General features: G+C 36.9%; 1 protein-coding gene across 2 annotated transcripts; it reads right to left on the bottom strand.

Annotated features, from left to right (window-relative positions):
* Positions 1 to 591: 591 nt before the first annotated feature.
* LOC110372097 (sulfotransferase 1C3) lies at positions 592 to 14,010 on the bottom strand. Of its 2 annotated transcripts, none has more exons than XM_064037408.1 (9): positions 13,959 to 14,010; positions 7,666 to 7,748; positions 7,440 to 7,574; positions 6,935 to 7,034; positions 4,330 to 4,501; positions 3,844 to 3,970; positions 3,522 to 3,616; positions 3,074 to 3,239; positions 592 to 724 (listed from the first exon to the last, which is right to left on the bottom strand). In XM_064037408.1, exons 2-9 carry the CDS (start codon positions 7,742 to 7,744, stop codon positions 609 to 611), a joined length of 990 nt encoding a protein of 329 aa, XP_063893478.1. In that variant the 5' UTR covers positions 7,745 to 7,748; positions 13,959 to 14,010; the 3' UTR covers positions 592 to 608. The 2 variants fall into 2 exon arrangements, with proteins under 2 accessions (XP_063893478.1, XP_063893476.1); XM_064037406.1 differs by lacking the exon at positions 13,959 to 14,010 and adding an exon at positions 10,687 to 10,779.
* Between the last annotated feature and the right edge of the window lie 2,126 nt (positions 14,011 to 16,136).

Here is a 16,136-nt window from a genome sequence, read left to right as displayed (position 1 = left end):
TAATGCAAGAAATAATCGCAAACTCGTGCGTTTTCGTTCACATGATGCACACAGACTTGATACACACAATCATGAGTGTGACCGGCGCTCTCGCTCTCGTATCTTTGCCAGAGGGAAAAGCACAACAGTGGCGTGTCCAGTTGGTTGAATTTTCTAAGTTCCCGAGGCACGAGTGGCAATTTGCACAACAATGCACTCGATAGCTCCCTTGTTTATATTGTATGCGTCTTCACACATTCCTCGATAATAATAAAACGAATTGAAAATGTGAACAACAAATAGACGCTCAAGAACTGTATAATGATGTCGTGTGAATAGCTTTTGTTGCGTCGCGTTAATTGGTTTACAATAAAAAGGAAATTTATTGAAAGGAAAATAATTGTTTGACTTTTGCCATCGAATACATCTGTGTAATATAAATCGTCACCCAGGCATGTTAGGTGGTCTTGGTGATACCATGCGTGATAATTTCTGTTAAAATGTGAAAAGTTTTCACCGATTTTATTACCTTTGTTAATAAAGTTATTGCAACGATGGATGGTAGCCTGTAAATGACCTGCCTAATAGGCAATAAAAAATAGAAATAACAGATTAAACGTTACAACATTTCACTTTATTGCTTTAGGATAACGTAGATCAGTGGTTTTCAAATAGTTCTCCAACCATTCTTCAGACTCCTTCGTCATTTCTTCATCGAAGTAGTTGACCCAGCCTCCGGCTTTCCCTGTGAAAGAGACGATTAACTATTGTGATTACCTGAACTAATTAGTCAAGACATTTAATAGAAATTAGTACACTGAAAGGTCTTTTTTAGGGTTCCGTACTCAAAGGGTAAAATGGGACCCTATTGTTTTCAGTCCGCTGTCCGTCCGTCCGTCCGTCCATCCGTCTGTCACCAGGCTGTATCGCATGAACCGTGATAGTTAGAGAGTTGAAATTTTCACAGATGATGTATTTCTGTTGCCGCTATAACAACAAATAGATACTGAAGACTAGAATAGAATAAATATTTTGGGGGGCTCCCATACCACAACGTGATTTTTTGCTAATTTTCTAAATAACGGTACGGAACCTTTCGTGCGCGAGTCCGACTCGCACATGGCCGGTTTTTTACATGCATACTCATGTACATGTAATGTAGAAATGCGGGAGCTACATACATAGAGAGCTTTCACATGACACGGCGACCATACCGATGACTTTCATCCTCATTTTACATACCAGAGTAAGAACATCTTCCTATGTGTTTTTTTCCTGTTCTCGTTATCTTGTAAGCATTATTTTACGTGGAATTATTTCTTCTTGTTGTTTGAACTATGTAAGTATTAGTTTTTACTGTCACAATAAGCCTAAACAAGCACCGTAGATATAAATCTCGCGTCAATTGTTGATAACTATTACGTGTAAAGATAAGCAATCCTAGGCGTATTATCTAACGTGCTATCTTGTTTTGACTAGTAACTAATGTCCTTGATTGCAAAAAGCCCCTAAACACTAATGATTTTCTGAAAATAATGCTCATCATGGTACCTACCGACACACGTCACTTTCCAGGTTACCTACAACCGTTGACTCAACAGAGTATCTAAGCCCGATTACTCAAAAAGGTACTCACACCAGTTTACTCGCCAAAGAGAGAGAAGAAGCTAAGAAAGCCTTTAACTGACACGGCACGCCAGTGGATCCCACCTCCATTTAGCATTCCGTCTTGATTTGGGGCACATCAATCAACATATATGGTACAATCAAAATTATAAAATATGTACAATATTCAAAAAGCTAGTGCGATGATTAAAGCTTATGCATGCATGCTTGTGAGGATGGTCAGGATCGTTAAAAGTCGGTAAGAGTCGCTAAATGCAAATCTACCATTTACTCATCCTTACATAAATCGAGTTCTTCTGTTTTCGGAATGGGTACGTGCATTGCAGCATGGTTAATCCATATTTCATTAGTCTTCAAAGAGCATCATGTTAGTCTTTCGTCTTCCTGGAAGCTGTTACAGGATCTGGGTATTACAGTATTACTGAGAGTATTATAATCAACATAGTCAGTAGCTGGAAACTGTAATATATCCCAGTTAACAAGGCATCGCGTATATTCCTCGAATTGATTAGCAATATCGGTCCCTACAATTATAGTTTATTGGATATCTGAGCTATTACCTAATTAGCTGTATATTGTAGCGCTTGCAACAATGTTTGATCATGAACACAGTAAGCTATATACCTACTTGTGCCCCATTTTGGATTATTATATCTTTATCCATTTTTTATTTAAATAGACATGAAACACGAATATGGTTTTAGTTTCACGTTAAACTGTTGGTCCCGGCTGTCATTGAACATTCTTGGCAGTCGTTACGGGTAATCAGAAGCCAGTAAGTATGACACAAAGTTGTATTGGGTTGCCGGGGTAACTGGGTTGAGGAGGTCAGATAGGCAATCGCTCCTTGTAAAGCGCTGGTACTCAGCTGAATCCAGTTAGACTGGAAGCCGACCCCAACATAGTTGAGGAAAGGCTCGGAAGATGATGAGACTTGAATATAGGTTATGAAGGATGGGTATGTTAGAAATATGTTGAAGGAGACGCATTTCTTGATGGTAGGCGATTATCGCCGTCCATAGACAACAAAGGAGTCGCAATTGCGTTGCCGGCTTTTCATCTTTTCAAGTTCTATTTCTGCTGTTGGTATACATTGTGTTATAATTATTATTTATTTATTTATTTATTTATAATACCTACTAGCCGTTCCCCACAGTTCCACCCTCCCAAGTCCTGAGGTTGACATGGACTCTAAAGATTAGTGAGTTGTTAGTGTGCAACAAGCATGATTAGTCACATATCCAAGCTGCGATTTTTAGTTTGCAAGCCAAAAGACCCTTATCCCCTTGCCATTTGGTTACCCAACTATGCAGAAAAACGAGTTTCTCAATTTAACTGCGTGCTTTAAGTGCCCTTTATTTAGCCGGTCTCGGTGTTATAAGTAAATCTCGTTCCACCATCAGCTAGCTACGCTGCTAACTACAAATGAAACGTATCATCCATCAGCTTAAGGGGTATATTTATTCACCTTTCCTAAAGAAAGTGACCTCACTGCCATCCTCATTGGTCTTGCTGACCATAGTCTTCTGCTTCATATTGTTGAAGTTCAGATACTCCGCTAGTAATAATTGCTGCTCCTCTGAATACTCCTTATCAAGGAACTTGCAAACCCTTTCTATGATGTTGCGCAAGTCCTGAAAAAAAATTGTTAGAAGTAATTTATATGGCTCGTTGCGAAGTGAAGTTCATGACTGATAAACGGCAGCACGATACCAAAAATAAAATATACATAGAAACATGATTCACTGTATTTCAAGTAATTTTAGCCATATGCGATGGGTAGCTATCTTATCTGCTAAAATTAGCACGTACTACCTATCTATCTATACGTATTAGGTAATTCTTTTATGAAAATGTTGAGGTTTTATGTTTTTCCTGCTGTTTGTTGTGGTAGGTAAGGAATGGCTGTAACTCACATTCTGCATCTCTTCATAGAACAAGAACATCATATTGGGATGGTCCCGTTTCTGCCAGGCCTCTTCCACATGCGGGAATATAGGTGTGTGCATTACTGAAAGAGATACAAAACAACAAGACCTTTGTTATAGATGGACGATTACGTTTTATGCGATTAGTAAACCTGAGTTGGGTTTCTGGAAAACTGCCGATAAAGGTGCCCAGAAGATGGCCAAAGGCCTTTTTGCAGATTATTTCTTTAAGAAGAGTTGATTGTCCTTTAGATGTAAGTCTATATCATAAATTAACAAATGTCTGAAGGCCAAATGAAAGAGAACTCACTCAAGTCTTGCTTGAACAGGTCCCAAAACTCCTTGAATTCGACATTGTCATCGAAGTATCTGAACAGCTTATGAGCGAAGTGATATGACACAGCCACGTCCCGAGGGTCTCGAGCTATGTAGAACACCTTCAAACAAAAATAACAACCAGCTTACATACTTATATGTGGAAATATGCAGGTACCTATGTATTTCGGAAATCTAGCTCGAAGCAAAGCCTTGCGGATCGATCAATCACAAAGCATTCGATTATAATCGGTCGATCAACGATCGATTAAGCAACGCTTGGCGTGGTCGAGAGACGAGTTCTTTTGTGTTTCAGAAGGCACGATAAATTCGTATGCCTCGGCTGTCCTTTTACATATTTGACTACCCGTCAGAGGCCAGAAAGTCTGACAACCAGTCTTAGCCAGAGGTATCGGATTACTTGATTATGAAAATTCAAAACAGGGGAACTGGTTTTACTTTGCAAAAGAAAAATCCTCACCTTGGCAGTTTCTAGCAATTTAGGCGGCAAAAGTGACAGTGGCAGGTGAGATTTGACATAACGCGGTGACGTCACGCTCGGCAAACTTCGAAAGTCCTCGAATGTCGCTCGGGGAGCATTCGGGTTTGTCGGTGTTGACTCCTCTCGTGTTTCGGCTCTTTGAGTAGGGTACCTGAAAGAGAATTTGATAAAGGAATCAAAAATAAAATCAAGGGTCAAATAATTGACGGTGTCAAAAACACTGAATAATTTTTAGGGTAGTGTCTATATGTTCCCCAAAAAATGGCCAAAGCAGCAGTAAGTTTCGGAGACCTCCAACTATTATGATTCACCCAAATAAAAAATGAATCATTTCGTTTACTTATAACTGGAATGTACAATGTACATAAATATCTAGTGGTTCTTTTATTATATCAATCGCGTCATGGACAATGCGTATTTATTATCAGTCTATTTATAGCATAATATATTATATCTGTCTCAGCAACATAAAGCCATGAAGCTACCTCGCATATAGATATTATGATACTCGCTGTTTTCCCGCGGTTTCAACCCTGTCCTGGGGGAACTTCTCCGTAGTCGATATAATAAAGCCTACGATATTTGTTTGGGAATAGTGTAGCTTTCCAGCAGTAAAATAAATTTTCAAATCCGTTAAGTAGTTTCGAGGGCTTTAGGGTACAAACAAATAAATGTTTCCTCTTTATATAATAGACAGTTAAGAAAGAATATATATATCATCATCATCCTCCTGCAATTATCCCAATTTTATTTGCGGTCGGCGCAATATGTTCTCTCCACCCATACTCTTCTATCTTCCGTCATCTCAAGAGTAAGATTCTTTCACACAATTCATCCATCGTTGTTTTGGTCGTCCTGCTCCACTAAATCCTTCCACGTTCATTCCCAAAGCCTTCCTCACAATATCATTAATTCCTCCCCATCACATCCCCAAATATAGATATCAATAGATGTACCCCGCGTCATGCTCCGAAGTAGAATTACTTCGCACGTCCATTGAAAAAGTTGCCAATATTCTCGCCGAACGGGTTTTCAACACATTAATAAAATATGAACAGAGGTTGCTGAAAGCAGCACATGAAACAAACGGACCTATTATAAATATTATAAAATTTATTTCTATGTAACTACAGCGTGTAACCGCATCACGAATATTGTCTGTAGAAATTATTTTATTTTCTGTAAATTATTTTCTGGCTGTAATCCAGCCAGAAAATAATTAGTAGTAGTGAACGTTGTCACGAACAATGCACTTATTATAAACAAAATGATCCAAATATGGCACGCTTTTGCTTCAAAATTAAAACGTTAAAACGTCCTGTCAGATTGCAAGATGGATGACAGAAGAATGTCAAAAATGATTGCACTGTTTGACGGGTGACATAGAGTATCTGAATAAATACTCTTTCAAATTCTACCTTGGATTTTAAGGTGTGCTATATGTAAGGTTGATGTGAGACGCTTGTTTTAAGGAGGCATAGTAACTGAAATGAACCGGTTTGATCTAGTAAGAGTCTGATACCCGGCTGTCTCCACCCTCCGCAGAAATAAATAATCGTTTAGACACATGGTTCTCATATTTACCCATTCATGAAAAGCCATAAATTCTTCAAGTTTATGTTCTTGTGTTACAGTATTTTTGCATGTGTGTATGCGTCTAACTGTATTTTCTTTTTTTAACACCTATGTATTTAAAATTCCTGGTTATAGCTTCTGTAATTGGACTAACTGGATAAAGTAACAGTTAGAGCGAGTTGCACCATTTAACTATCAAATTGGCGATTTGGAATGCTGTTGGTTCGGTCATTGTTATAGTAAAGCCGTGCTCTCACCCTTAGACAAGCCACTATAAACACCATAAAATGGTCATTGCTTTAAAAAATAATTACGCTAACTTACTTCACGTTAGCCAAGTCTTCACCAGGTATATCAATATCCTAGTTTGATAACCGAAAATATATTGATCTGCTGATCCAAAGATATGGTTGATACGCCAGATAATGTGGTCCTATCGGCAATGACGTCACGCTCCAAATGGGCCGATAATATTCTTGTTACTCATATAAAAAGTGAAAATGAAAAGCAAGGCCAAAAAGTAAAAATATATTTTTGGACCTGTTACTGTTACAGCCTTTTTATCGTCCCACTGCTGGGCACAGGCCTCCTCTCACATGGAGAAGGATTGAGCATTAATTTTTGGACCAAGGTTAATTTTTAAAGGTGACGATAATCCTTCGCCATGTCTGTCTTTCTGCTTATATAAATGTCGGTTGGCGATAAACTCAAAAATTTCTGCACAGGTTTTCATGCGGTTTCAACCAGTTGAAACGGTGACTCATGAAGAAAACTTTGCTATCTATAGGTATGGAACTAATGGCGCCCAGCGAGGTTAAAGAGTTCCTTATCAAATTATTAACTTCATATAACAATTAAATTGGTTTCGCAGTACTTTTCATAATTAACAATTTAAATACATACATCGACTGATGAACACATAACCCTCCTTTGCGGTGCGCAGTCGGGTTAAGACCAAAATTGACAACTTCTCTTGTAAGTTGGGTGAAAAAAGTCAGCAGAAACTTACTCAATATACGCAAATCTCTTGCTAAGAGGCACAGCCCTCGCGGTTTCGAAGTCCAGGTTGTTAGCAACCAGCCAGACTAGCTCCTGCAACCAGGTGGTGCCTGAAACAAAAAGTTTTTTAAGTCTATTGATAACGCTTATTTACTCATTGCTGCTATATATATACATAGGGAGATAAGCAATATTGAATTTTGACTCACTTCTGTTAGGGTTACTAAACCTATATGTTTGGCCACTGAACACAGAATACCCTCAGTAGTTACGGATTTGTCATTTTTACATGGGTAGTCTGAAGTCATTAAGTCAGACAACCAGTCATTCCTAGGGATTGAGGTGGTCAGATAGGCAATCGCTCCTTGTAAAACACTAGTAGACAGTTGCATCCTGTGAGACTGAAGTTGAACCTAACATGGTTGGGAAAGGGCTAGGCAAATAATGAAGCTAAGTAGTTTAGGAAGGCTGATGGCAGATGGGTAGTAGTATTCAGGCTGATGACGAAAGCTCACCTGATCTAGAGAACGTGGTGACCCATATATCATCAGGTCTGACTTCCAGATTGTAGATTTCAGCAGCGTGGTCTCCGTAACCTGCATTTGCAATGTACCCCTTCGGACCGACTCGAATAAAGGGCCTCACGTAGTCTGAAAAACGAAAACCATGCGCCATTATATGAAAACTAAGGAAAATGCCTTTAACCAGGTATACATCTAAGTATTGGAAATGATGCTTTACCTTTATAATATTTTTTTATGGTTTTGTCTTCATCTTCAGTAACATTTTTAATTTCCCACGGAAATTCTTGAGCAGCCATGATCCTGCAACAATATTGAAATCTTATAGATTGTTACCTACCTTCGATAAGTACAGTTTCGCTATAAAATCAAAGATAAATGCTTTAAAATTTCCTAATAACAACAAATATAGGTAATGAATTTGTACTTCACAAAATTTACAACTTATTGCCAGACCAACACAGGGCACTTTTTAAAACCGTTTTCGGGAATGGTGTAAAAACACAACAGAACTGAACAAAAAGACTTTTCCACCATTTTGCAACTGTAGGTATGAGAGAAATAAAAAAAACAAACACCAGTAAAAGCAGAGGAAACCGTCAATCTTTCAACAATCGAAGCTTTAACACTTGAATATTAATTCTTTGGCTCATTACTTATGAATCGCCAGTGACAAACACATAGACAGACAGACAGACAGACACAGAGAGAACTCATCAAAAGATATCGCTTCCATGTCAATGAATAACGCATTAACTACCGGTATGCTTTATGAAAACCATTTACACTGGTGAGCAGAATTTTTGACGTCACGTAAAAAAAATATTGGAGCCTTTTTAAAGTAGCATTTTTATTGTTTCGAAAAAGTTTCCGTGGCCCTGGTACTGGTACATAATGGGCTCCAGAAGGCACATGGTGGGTTTTAGTCAGTAAGAGTCTGACACCTCACGCTGCACCCACAGTGAGAGCACTTGAAGATTTTACCTACTACCAAAAACGAAACACGTGTAGGTACGGCACAGTGCAATACTGTGATCAAAAAATGTAATTCACAGTAACCAAAAAAATTGCTTGCGACATCTTAAAATGTACCTTTGTTTCGAAATTGTAACCTTTGTGCGAGAACATTATCAAGTATTTAGTCTCGAGCCGACGCGTACCTAAACCTTTTTTATTCGATAACAATTTTTGACTCTTCTTTGTCTCGCCATTATTGTACCTACCTATTTATATATCGAGGAGTTTGGTGATTGTTTCTAAAGTATTTAAGCCTCAAAAAGTCAGAAAAAAATAGAATAATGAACTTCTAGCTGAAATTGTAACTACTTATTAAAACTTTTTATAACTAAAAACTAGTCTGCTTTCAACTTGTTTTTTCTGCGATACTAACTTAGACCAGACTAGAACTAGAAGCTAGTTTTTTTCAAGGAGGCATCTAGTTAACATAATAAATTATTATATTGAATTATATTAATATTAAAAATTATTATTGTTATTATTATATGACCAAATAATTATTCCAAACAGTGTACAAAAGAAATACTTTGGTTGCTCAGTTTTAATTACAAGGCAGCTAAAACTAAATCGATCGGTGTCAACATCAAAGTAGACAACCCACAAAGGTGATATTCCTTTGAACTGACAAAGCATCTTACTATACAAACGTAGGAGAGTTCCAGATTATGTGCAAGCGAATCTAGTTTTAATCAGCATCGACAATTAATTGCTCCGTGGATTTCCTTTGACTGATTATACGTTCTCATTAAAGTGCCTAATAATTAGGAATCTGTTAATGATACGCTTAACGTACGAGGTTAGGAATTAGTGGCTGATATTGGGTATAGAATTTGTGCTATAGATATGTTATTATTAATACCTAATAATTATTTGTTAGCCACTTGACTACGCAGCATATCTATTAGCTTTCAGAGATTTTGTCGCTCATCTACACTCAGTCTATGAGCTATTTTCAATCGATCTAGAATTGTGTTGCTAGGGAGTTTGTTCCACCACTTCTTCTTCCCAGCAAAAACACATAGGAAGTGGTGAAGGGCGAGCGGGTTCAAAAAGTGCTGATTTTCAGCCTACTTAGAATAAATGACTTTTGATTTTGATTTTCAATCCTCTAAAATAAAAGTACTCTGTGCTATGGTACAATCCGCGCGTTGCAAGAGGAAAGACTGAGCGGAAAATTCACCAATGTAAATGTACTTATAATTAAGAAACGACTCTTTTTGCTTACGAATGGTAACTGATGTTTCTTTTAGGGTCAAACAACTATCATTAAGACGAGTACCTAAAGCGAAGATTATTTTTAAGATTTATGGTTTTATTTTCTTATCTCGTACTTAGCTTAGCTTCCGGCCGCGGCTCCGCCCGCGTAGAGTTCGGTTATATCGCGTTTCCAAGAGAATTCTTCAAAAGTCCAGGATAAAAACTATTCTATGTTCTTTCTCAAGGTCAACTCTATCTGTGTATCAAATTTTATTACAATCAGTTCAGTGGCTTAGACGTGAAAGCGTAATAGACAGACAGACAGAGTTACTTTCGCATTTATATTATATTAGTCATTAGGGATGAAAAATAGGTACGGAATTTGATCTTTTATGATAGACTTGCCTAATTATTATAATCTGGTTAAAAATAAAATTTTGACGTCACCAAGAATTTACCGTAGGTCTTTTAATCTGATACTCTGATAGTCGGATTAACATTATTATAAGATTTTATCACTATTTATTAGTTTTATCATCAGTTCATCATATTAATTATGATATATGCCCACGTATTTGTTTGCTACCTAAAATATAAAAACTATTTGTGACTAATAAAAACATATTTAGGAATCGTTTAAATCTCGTTTCAATATCTTTTGTCCAAACTAATCTAATCAAAAATAATAAGTAAAGCCTTATTACCACAAAAGTGTGACACACATACCTACAACTACATAAAGTAGTGTATACAATAACTATATATTTTTCTTTTGCTAGGTACTCAAAAAATGTATGGTCGAATCACAAATGCGCATGAGCAAGGCATTAAATGCCTTATTTCAGACAAGTATAGCTATTTTGTATGACTCTATCTCCTTTCCCTTTTTTGCGTTTTTTACACAGCTCAACCAATTTAGATGAAACACAATCAACTATTGATGAACATAACTGTGGCTACAATTCCGGACAACTTATAGGTATTTTTAAAGCTATTAAAATAACATTAATTTAAATAACATACTCACGTAGAAATATAAAAACACTTAATATTATTCAATAATTCAACCACACCACACAAATGGGTCTCTCTCAGACGTATACTCAACTGAACACTGTTTGTTCACATCACTTGGAAACCAGTTTAATCAGTGCTAATATTAATATAAAAATAAGATAAAGTCTGTTTGTCTGTTGGGTTGGGCTATCTCTGGAAGGACTGAACTCGTTCTGGAATTATTTTTATCTTGAGCTGCATAGTTTGTGGTTGGCTTGCATTTTGTAAAAATATAGACTCGAATTGTGTAGTTACTTACAATTATTTGAGAAACGTAGGTACCGCGTGAATGTTTTGTATAGCTTTTATTATGTTTTATAAAAAGAATTCATCGAAATGCAAATTGGCAACCAAATAAGTTCGAAAGTTCGAACTCACTCTTCACCTCGTTTCTCAAAAGAACTACCTATGAAATAAAGTTATGGTTGTTTCTACTCTTGGCGAGACTGGTGACTGTCAGGTATCTTGCTAAAGTATAAGTATTGCTATCCATTGCAAAAGACACGCTCCCAGTCGATACTTAGCGTTGGAAAAGATTTGTTGATGCCTTTGAGTACCTAAGCTAGTTTTTAGTATGTCTAAAATAGGTTTTATATATTTTTTAATATATACGACGATACGGCGGCTGTTCTCATTTACAGCCAGCTGTGCAGGACATATTATAGTGCACGAGCATTTGCGCAGACACAGGTGCACTCCCTATTCCTTCACTCTCATAGCCCGATGGGACGGCAATCCGACACGACCGGAAAGAGATCAGGCGCAGGGCCGATATTTACCTGCTCTCCGATGCACGGGTGAATCAATCACCAACCTCTAGACTACGAGCTACTTTGTGAAAGTTTTAGAAAGCCCACTAAGCGATTTCGGCCCGACTCGGGAATCGAACCCGAGACCTCGAGCGCAGCAGCCGCGCTTGCGACCACTAGACTAACGAGGCAGTTAAAATCTATAAGTAAGTGTACGTATATATAATTTAATTAAATTCTCTACATACTTATGTCATGAAAAACTAGATATTTTAAGACTAGCTATTGAAAAATGATAATAACCTAACAGTTGATTCCTAAGCCGCATATTATAAAAACAAAACGCCACACAATAAAATATTTACGATTAGCAATAACGAGATAACATGAAATTACGTTTGTGTCAATAATAACGCTTAGATTAGCACGAATTGGGTAATTTTAATCTAATAAAGGGCTTAATTCTGTTAGGAAAAAAATAAATTCAAAATTCTTTTAAATAAGGGAAAATTTTATTTGGTTGCCCAGAATTCAGAAGCCAGAAAGTCTGACAACCAGTAGGTACTTCTATGGGTATCGGATTGCCTAGACACCTGGGTTTAGGGGATCAGACTGAGGGTAATAGCCAAGCAAATAAACCGGCCAAGTACGAGTCGGACTCGACAGAGCAAATATTAGCAAAAAAAAATCCAAAATATTTATTTTATTCTAGTTTTCAGTATTTGTTGTTATAGCGGCAACAGAAATACATCATCTGTGAAAATTTCAGCTCTCTAACTATCCCGGTTAATGAGATACAGCCTGGTGACAGACGGACGGACGGACGGATGGACAGAGGAGCGAAAACAATAGGGTCCCGTTTTACCCTTTGGGTACGGAACCCTAAAAAGTATTCAGCTGCATTCGGCTAAACTGAAAACTGACCCCAACATAGCTGGGAAAAAGCTAAGCAGCTATGATGATGATTTCTCTCTCTCTCTTTCTTGCTATGCATCCCACATGGTGGTGGGGTCCGCTTTCCTTATTTTTCTTTTCCACTTTGCTCTATCCGTGACGTCGCTACACCTGGCACTCTCTCATGATGATGATAATTTCATAATATTTTAAAACATTTTACAGGTACAAACCAGCTTTCCATACCTATGATAAATGACTGTGCCAATCTATTTAATTAGCCAGATTAATATCTAATAATAATTATCTAATTTGGCAGTGTTTATTGAGGTTAACAATTCATTATCTGACCGTATTTGGCACTCATTTATTTGCTTGGATTTATGCCAGGAATAAGTGATAAACTTGCAACAAATATTGAAATATGAAATAATGGGTTATTGTCGGAAATAGTAGCTCTTCCCTATGTTTGAATATCTGTTAATATTCAATTACTAATTTCTGATTAAATCGAACCGGCTGGAAATTTTGTAGAAAGCAGTGTTAGACAACTTTGACGTTTTATTTAGTTGTCAATCTTAGAATTTAACAGATTCAGATGTCGGAAGATAGACTTGATAAAATTCCTAAAATAAAACGAAAATAACAATGTATTATATAAATATTGCCTAATTAATGTAAAGAATAAGAATAGGAAGAATATAACCTGTTTAACTAGTTAAGAATGTTATTCTCTGTTAAACTAAATTTGAATGAATATATGTAAGTAGAATCTATGGTAATTAATATAATATATAATTCAGTCATCAGACGAATCTTGATCAACAGTGCTTTCACACTGGCGGTTTTTTGTCGCGAAAACACGCGCGACAGATTCCGAGCGGCAGAAATCGGTCCATACGAATCGAGCGATGTCAAAAAGCGGAAAAACCGAATGGAAGAAACGCGGATACATAAAAAAAATATGACTTAAGAAAACCCCGATAATTGTTATTTACATACAACGTGGAAAGGGTCCTTGTTATTTGTTCTAATATAATTAATTCCATATCTCTTGGACTTCAAACTATACATATCCAGATACCACTTATTATTGTTCTCATAATCTCTCTATAATCCATCGAATATCATAACAATTCAGTACTAATGCACTTAAAAACACGAAATGTCATTGTGCTTGAAATGTACCTAAATTGTTATTTAAATACGTTATTATCTAATTAAATTAAAGATATATTATGAATAATAAATACCTGCGATTAGTTTCAGATAGATATGAAGCTGGAATATTCTAGTGTGTTTTGTTAAAAATATTGGCTAACGTGGAATTGCTGAATTAAATTCCAATCTATTGTTTTATTGTATTTTTGTCTATTTCATAACGCTAGAACCCCTTCCCATAACTGGTAAAATACATAGCCTTGTGTCCTTTATCGGGCCCTAAATAATCTGTCTACGAAACATATTTAAATCAGTTAAGTAATATTGGTTGTCGCTACAAAAAAAGTAACATTGGCATTTTTATAATATTAGTAAAGATATACATATTAAGTTAGTGCAAGCCAGTTTTAGGTTTCAAATAATATGATATTTTACTTACAAGGAACTGCCTGACTTGTCATTGCCACCGAAGTGTCCCCTTGTAAGAACGATTGACTCAGATTACCGACAATGACTGTCAAACATCTACATCCTGGGTCAGGGCTTCTCAAACTTATTATTTGTTCTGTGACGCTATTGTAATTTTTTTTTAAGACTCCTCCAATCCCCAAAAGGATTTACTAATTTAAGTACTTATATACTAGCCTAATCACAGGTTATGTTTACTTGTGCAGTCACATACAACATGGATGACGGGAACATGATGGGCACCGTATCTCGGAGGAACAAAGTTTCCTAAGCAGAGATTTGCGTACTCTACTTTTACGTCTATGTGAGAAACTGTTTGTCAGTTTCCGTCCGTCCTCCAGGCTGATGCGATGCACAGTTTGGAAAGCCCTGTCCTAGAGTAAAAGGCGACCAGCTTGTTCTTAGTAGTAGTGCGAGTCTCTTGAAGAGATCCTATTGAGAAAAGAGTTATCAGAAGTTTGAAAAAATATATTATTTGCGACGACCTCGATGGCGCAATGGTCGCAGTAAGTCGGCAAAATTAAAGTTTAGACGTAGCGAAAATTTTGTTAGACGGAATAATACCCAAATAACAATGCTAATAAGCCGAATATTGATTCGGAGGCCTTGCTTTTTAATTATAAAATTTTAAAACACTGGTATAATTTGGTAGCTGTCTCATAATTTGTCTGAAATTAGAATACATGTACCTATTGCCGACGAGAGCAGGTCAGACCAGTACCAGGTAGTCTGTTTCTAACCGATTAAACAAAGAGAGTTTGTATGTTTGGATGAATGTGTTTTACTAGGCCAATAACTAGCTGTTTCCGCGGTTTTATCCGCGTGCCGGGGGAATGTTTTCCAGTTTAAGAACAGAATACTTATAGCCTACGTCATTCGGTGATAGTATAGCTCTCAGACAGTGAAAGGATTTTTCAAATCGCTTCAGTTATTTCGGAGCCTTTAGGGTACTAACAAACAGAAAAATATTTTCTCTGTATTATATCAGCAAAGATATAGATTACTGATTATGGCTTACCTAAAGAATGAACACAGCGGTCACCCATCAACGCACTGACCGCGGGATCCTAGCTTTACTTGTGACGTATAGTCCGCACGGCTATAAGTAGTGTCACGAGCTTTATAATGATCGTACTTAAACTGCACTTGAAATTACTTAATTATCACATAATAAGTGATTTGACGTGTTTCTTATCGTGATAATAATTTACCTAATTTAATTTAGAGGTCATATTTCAGGCATAAAGGACAATGCGTACGAACAATTGTAATTTGTCTTGTTTATGTATGCGTCTTTGTCTGTAAGCGTTAAAATTGAAATAGAAAATAGTAAAAATACCGGCAAAGACATCGTAGAAGGTATACGGAGTCGCGCATACAGGGTTCTGTATATTGAGAAAAGGATCAAAAAAATATTTTTGTTATAGGAGCCATTTTTTTTTTTATTTTTTTTTTGTCGCTGGGCTAAAAATGCTATTACGCATCCCCTTCCCGTCGGGGGACGAGAGAGGGGTATGTGGGACTCCCCGGTAAAGACGTTCCCGGTATACCCACTAAAAAGGCCCAGCGGCACTCCGACCTCGCCTGAGTGGAGGGGGTCTGGGAGTCTATGGCGTCCAGTCCCCCTCCGGGTAAAAATCCTACCATCTGTGAAAAATTCAACGATCTAACTGTAATCGTGTCTCGTTTTCCCCTTTGGGTGCAGGACCCTAAAACAAGTGAGCGTTTTGGGATCTTCATCTAGGTAGATACCATGTTATAAGGACATCACATGGTAGCATAACTCGGCTGAAGGTATCATCTTTAATTCAGTTATAATTATTTATTTATTAGGTATAGAGAGCGTTATAACTAGCTCGGAATCAGCTCTCGGATTGGTTGCCGAACCGCAACATGACTGGTTTGTATCGATACCTAACTTTCATATCGATAGCATTAGTAGGTATCAGATATTTCGGTCTTCATAAAAGTTAGATATGGTGGATATTTTATTAGATAAGTAAGCTGATTGCATAAGATATAAGCGATAACCGAAATATTTCAATATCATCACATATCATAAACATTATGATTCACTGAACAATGCGTGAAATAATAGCCTACAACTCTATAATAATTATGACGTAGATGGTATTAAGTCTTATCATAA

The sequence above is a fragment of the Helicoverpa armigera genome, chromosome 2 (assembly GCF_030705265.1).
Source record: "Helicoverpa armigera isolate CAAS_96S chromosome 2, ASM3070526v1, whole genome shotgun sequence".
Classification (NCBI taxonomy): Eukaryota; Metazoa; Arthropoda; class Insecta; order Lepidoptera; family Noctuidae; genus Helicoverpa; species Helicoverpa armigera.
This window is presented reverse-complemented; position numbering and strand designations above follow the sequence as displayed.